Source organism: Dinoponera quadriceps, unplaced genomic scaffold (genome assembly GCF_001313825.1).
Source record: "Dinoponera quadriceps isolate SergipeBrazil2010 unplaced genomic scaffold, ASM131382v1 scaffold717, whole genome shotgun sequence".
In the NCBI taxonomy this organism is placed as follows: domain Eukaryota; kingdom Metazoa; phylum Arthropoda; class Insecta; order Hymenoptera; family Formicidae; genus Dinoponera; species Dinoponera quadriceps.
In genome coordinates this window covers 2,372,798-2,378,797 of record NW_014555639.1, presented here as the reverse complement: position 1 = coordinate 2,378,797, position 6,000 = coordinate 2,372,798, and the positions used below count along the sequence as shown (strand labels likewise).

At 39.8% G+C, this 6,000-nt stretch overlaps 1 protein-coding gene across 3 annotated transcripts in view; it reads right to left on the bottom strand.

The window, feature by feature from the left end:
- Positions 1-264: 264 nt before the first annotated feature.
- The window catches only part of LOC106745072 (neutral ceramidase), a 30,759-nt gene continuing 25,023 nt past the window's right edge, over positions 265-6,000 (bottom strand). For all 3 annotated transcript variants that reach the window (XM_014620340.1, XM_014620342.1, XM_014620339.1), the window contains 6 exons: positions 5,561-5,791; positions 5,359-5,454; positions 4,982-5,152; positions 2,852-2,967; positions 2,217-2,385; positions 265-1,749 (listed from right to left, as the gene is read on the bottom strand). In XM_014620340.1, the coding sequence (XP_014475826.1) occupies positions 1,699-1,749; positions 2,217-2,385; positions 2,852-2,967; positions 4,982-5,152; positions 5,359-5,454; positions 5,561-5,791 (834 nt within the window). In that variant the 3' untranslated portion in view covers positions 265-1,698. The remainder of the gene's footprint in view (positions 1,750-2,216; positions 2,386-2,851; positions 2,968-4,981; positions 5,153-5,358; positions 5,455-5,560; positions 5,792-6,000) is intronic.

Below are 6,000 nucleotides of genomic sequence, written 5' to 3'. Positions count from 1 at the left end.
TAAAACGGAACGTAACATTGCTTGTCGAGCCTCGGACACCATTAAACAATTCGCCGCACATTTTCGCCTAGAAGAATCATTGCACTGGAATGCGTTCCATTTCTAATAGGAGAATGTTTTCTCTCTATATTATAGATCAATTTGAGACACTGCACTGAAACATGGATCACCTTTCTGTTGAGCTAAAAACTGATCCACAATTAAAAGCGTGATTTTGATTTAAATGAATAAAAAAATAGAACGGATTATGTAGCAGAGAATATAGAAACTTTCATCGATAATTTAATATTTATATATGCTATTCCAATTTATGTTTCCGTCATATGATTACAATTACTATACAAATATGAGACTAATTACGTCTTGGTTACGTATGGAATTCTGTGTAGAATCGCAGTAGAATCGCGACAATATTTTGTTCGCATGAAAATTGGCTTTGAAAAGATATATTAAATAGATAATATATTAAAAGATATATTAAATATTTAAATGTGGCGTAAAAATTCTGACTCGCGTAACGCATGGCTGTCTCGCGCGATAGAGATTTATCTCGATGATATTGCGTTCTACGCCTCCAGGCATTTGCATGTCACATTATGATATCCGAAAAAAATGCTATTCTTTCCTGCATCGGAAACGTTTTGCTCGCTCTCTCTCTCTTTCTCTCTCTCTCCCTCTCTCTCTCTCTCTCTCTCTCTGACGCTCTCTCTGACGCTCTAAGTATCGTGGACGGAAAAGCAATCAGCGATAACACTTCTTTGAAATTATTGATTAATGTGATTCGAAAGTTTAATTCCATCGGTAAATGCATATCTCGACTAAGAGAATAATATACTCTATCGATATCCTTTCGTATGAATTATAAGTTTCGTAATTGTCGTATGTGTCGATCGTAATTGGGGACGTCGCTAAACCGCAGTTTCGTTACCTACAATATCCAATTAACGTATATTCGCGCACAGTTGGATATATCCTTATAGAAACCCCGTTACATACTTCGATTGCAATTTCACAATCAGATGCATATTCTTTATGTTCACATTTGAAGTTGTTAATTAAAGATATTACGTTCAATATATTTTTTCCGCTGAAAATACAAAAGCGTCTCAGTAATCACTACTGAATTGACATTTGCGATGATTAATGTATTACAACGCTCTCATTCTCTCACGCGTGCCCCTGCAACTCGGCGTTTCGTATGTAAATGCAACACATATTTTTATACGATCTCAGTACTTTTATCGCCAAACAGGTCAATATTTCAATATTTTCGCTCTGAACGAAGCTTCGAAATCAATATTTTAACTTATACGTAAACTTTGACAGTTATGACAGTAACGTCGTTAGATCCGAGAGAATATATTTATGCGAGGAGAGAAAGAGCACGCACTCTATTGTACGGATATATTGCATCAACATATTGAGTAGTATGATGGGTTGCCGCTGGTAAAGCTACGCACAAACTCGGGCCGATTTCTCTCATGCGTGCTCTTACCAGCGACAACTCGGCATATTGCTGAATATCGTCGATGTAACACCCTGTACATAAGGATTTGCGAAAGCCTTCATGACAGAGTGTTTAAACGTTTCTTTTCGTTTGATGGGATACTTATTTACATCGATTATACAGCGAATCCGTCCAATTAAGCGTAATGATTTCCTTATCGACTAACAAAGCACGAGGGCGGCACCAGCTGGTCATCCATAGTAACGATGTCTACGGATATTCTGATATACAGGAACTTCCACCTGTAACCGTCGTAATTATACGTTTGACCTTGTATTATTATTGCTATATAGAGTGTGTCATGGAACTATACATACAACTATTCATCACTTTGATTTTGTCTGAATAAGAAACATAAAGAAATGTTGTGTGCTGGTGGTACGTTCGAACATTTTCTCTAGTAAAATATAAAATACTAAAATGTGTGAAAGTGAATACCTTATTTCATATTTTGTGCTGAAAAATATCAGAATAATATCAGAATAAAGTCTCGAAAAATATTCACTCTTCGATGATCTTGCCTTAATACTTTTTATACACAGAATGAACAGAGGAATCAATTTGTGTTAACAAAACTATATGATTCCATTAAAATAAAAACTGAAGCTGACGTTTATATAGCAATTTCAAGCGATCCACCCTATATATTTAATGCATTTGAATGGTGTGAATAAATATATATTGTATTTATGCATACACGCAAACTCACTTGGAAAGAATTGCTGGTGCCGTAGTAAGGATACACACCACCGAGGATGTAACGATAATAACCATTATGTCTGATGCGATATTCGCCTGGTTTTGCGTCCTGCGGGATTTCCCATGTAACGGTCACTTGACTGGATCCCAATATTACAGAGTTTCTCGTCCATTGAAATCTAAACGCACGTATATATCACACGATTTGTTGCATTAACCTACATCGTACGGAGAAAAATATTTTACTGGCACAACAAATTTGTCAGTTAGTATGGTGAAAAGATTTGTTAAGAGGATTAAATGTTATTTGCTGGATATATATATATAGACTTGAAAATAATTTGGTTGTGCCAATTAAATTTTATCATTATTGCAATTTTATCGGACGTTTTACTACACTGACAAGAAAATACTTAAAAATTTATTTGTGGGATATACGTGAGAATTTCGCAAAAATAAATCTTATTTCTGTGAACCTTATATCCCACAAAGAAATTTTTCAATATTTTTTTCTCAGTATACAACAACAAAATTCTAAATTTATACCATATTTTTCTCCTTACGAATGATTATATACTTCATATATACACGAATGATTTTTACGCTATGCAATAGTATACACAAAAAAAATATATATATACGTACTTTGTCTCCCAATCGGCGTCTGTAGCAATCGGTATCCAAACTTCATCGTCTCCCAGTCGCTCCACGGTCAGAAACGTATTATCAGTCATTAAATTATTCCGGGGATGACCGGCGACCTGCGACATAATGAACGTGTATGTAATCAACGCGGCGTAATCATTTCCTCGCTTCGTTAGAGAAATATCATTTGTGTGTGATTTAACCCCCCGCATTGAACGGCATTTATGGATCTTTGAATCTCATTTCCATCCCTCGTGTTATTCTCGGAGCAGAATAGAAGAAAAGTGGGATACTTGATAGAGCGGAAGCAGCCTTCGCGGGCGAGTCAAGTTTTCCCGAAGGACCGAGTCGATGGGAAAAGTTGCGAACTGACGGGTTCTATCAATCATTCACGCCTGCTTTCACGATGCATCTCGCACATCCGTCGCCGGAAATTATAGCCAAAGGGCAATTTACGATTACTTAATCCGTTCGCATCCGAAGGCAAGCTATTTTCCGAGCGTTACGCGAGCGCACGGGAAAACGTCTCTTTATCGCGTGACTCGATCGCGATAAAAACGGCGCACCACGATTAGCGCCGAACGACCATTTCCGTCGGCGTAAGATCGACTCGTTCTCCCATTCATTCATCAAATCGATGGTAATGTAGGCGTCACTTGGAAAATGTGGCGTCTCTCGCTAAACGTTTCTCAGTTCGAATCCGCTCGAGTAATCAACCACTCTCGATGCGTGTACAAGTACGATGTATGGTGTAATTATTTCTGAGCGAATACTCCTCATACCAGCTCTCACTGGGATAATAATTAAGCGAGCGTAATTTGCATTCAGCATTGAGAGCTACCCGAATTAATTCAGAATCAACACACGTCCTTTAAGATAAGATACGTTAATCTAATCCGCGAGGTGAGAGATGAGGAAGGCAAGACGCGAACGTCGATAGGATTTCCCTTTGTCCCAATTCTTGGCAAAATGTCACGTAATCATAATACCGTCAAATTCGCGCGATGGCCATTTCGCTCTTTGCTTTTCGAAACATTAGGTCGTTTACAGGAATCGTCGTTTATTATTACTTTGCGTTACGACATTGTATTATGTTATCCCGTATTAAAGAAATTTAAGTGTATTTTATCCCTTAATTTTGTCACAAAGGATCGCCTTTCAATATTATGTCGACTTCCCTTCTATTTCATATTACTAAATCTCTTTAGCATGAAAATAAGCACGTGTGCCGAGGGCCTAATGTGACGCTGCCTTTACTCCCCCTCCCATCACAGTCGTCACTAATAGACTCTCTTCTTCGTGGCGTGATATAATTGTTGATTGACCTCTAATTGCTTTTAAGTTGCCCCTCTGCTGAAAAACTACATCACCGGAAAATTAATATCATTGAACAGGAATTTAACGAAAGAAATTACGACGAGTAATATGATTACGTGACATCTTGACCAAGAATTGGGAGAAAGGGAAATCCTATCGACGTTCGCGTCTTACCTTCCTCATCTCTCATCTCGCGGATTAGATAAACGTATCTTATCAAGGGACGTGTGTTGGTTCTGAATTAATTGTAATTACCTCACTGGGGAACGTTTACAATGTATTGCAATGGACAATTATTTATTATAATGAATATTTCAATGTAGAAATGATACAACTAATAATTATTAGTAATTGGCAAAGGCAATTAAATTATTAATAGGCACGTGGGTTTGAACGCAAGAGTAACGACTTAATTAATATCGTTTCGCGTACATTCGGCCGAAATCGCGATGATTTGTCGAGAGATTGTGCTTTTCGGCGCGAAAATACGATCAAGTGCACGATCGAGAGCAATGCTGATGACGACAGTCATCCCGAAAGGTTTTCATTACCGCGGTGTTTACAGAGAGCCGCGCACGGGGTCGCATAGCAATCGCATAGCAATCGCTCCATTCGGCAGTGTACCATCGTTCAATGGCTCGCTGTTATCCTCAAATGGAATGACGGTTTGCACAAGCGAGTCAACTTTATTTGAGCAATTCAATTACGTCCGCGTTTTACGTAATAGCCTTACAACACAATGCGAGACGCAATGTTCACTCACTCAGGTGGTTTGTATTTGGGATAAAATTTGTTCTCCAAGAATGAACTTACAAAGATCGCGGTAACCGTGTCACCGGGCCACACAGCTTGTCGCGGCTGCTGGATAACATCGCCAAAGTTGCGCCCCCATTTCGGGGTGTCGTAGAGCACAGGTGGTACAAGACTAATCAGATTGCTGTGCAGGAGCTGCGGCGGCTGCGGCCCTGGCGGAAGCTCCTTTCCCTGTCATGCGACATTGCAACCTCATTGTTGTGTTCCGATACGATGGATGATTTTTAATGTAAAAGAAATTTCTCGCGGTTGTTCCTCCCGATATGCGCGAAACGGTCGAGTCGAAGAATGAACATTTCCGGAAAAATGTCATTCTTCCAAGATTTTATTTATAATTGTCTTCCTTTCACTCGCCTGGTATCGTGTTATTTACTCACGTCAATGGCCGCTTGTACTAACTCTTGGTATTGCTTCAAGTAGATTGTGAGCGTGTGCGGGCCATATATCGTTGATGCGGCCTCGTACCTCTGTACCTGAAAGTTGATATAATTCGTTCAATTTCCTTTCCGCGCGCCGGTTTTTTCGGCGAGAGTTCATGGAACGCTCGCTGTGGTAATGACGGCCAAACAGTTTACGTACTTGATACTCTTCGGGAGTGCTTATGTAATCGCTATAAGTATTGCAGAGTCCGGCGACTATTACGGAAGTTTCGCCGTTGGACGAGTCGCTCATGACTTTCTCGATGGCCTCTCGCAATCTTCTTCCGGACATTGTCGTGAATTCACCGGGCACACCGGCGACAACGACGTTCCCGATTACGGCCACTTGGGTCGAGACGATCTTTGGCTGCCACTGATAAGGGAGTTTGATCTGCGGAGGAAGGGAGGGGGAAAGAAGCAATTTTAACATTTAATTACGTCACTCGCGCACTACCTTCCATTTTTCTATACTAATCGGCTACTTATCAAGACGCGATGATTTACGTCGAATCTTATTGTCAGTATTTCTTCTCGGCCGGGATATCCGTGAGAAGGATCTAACACCTATCTACGTACGGTGAAATCTCACTAATCGTACAT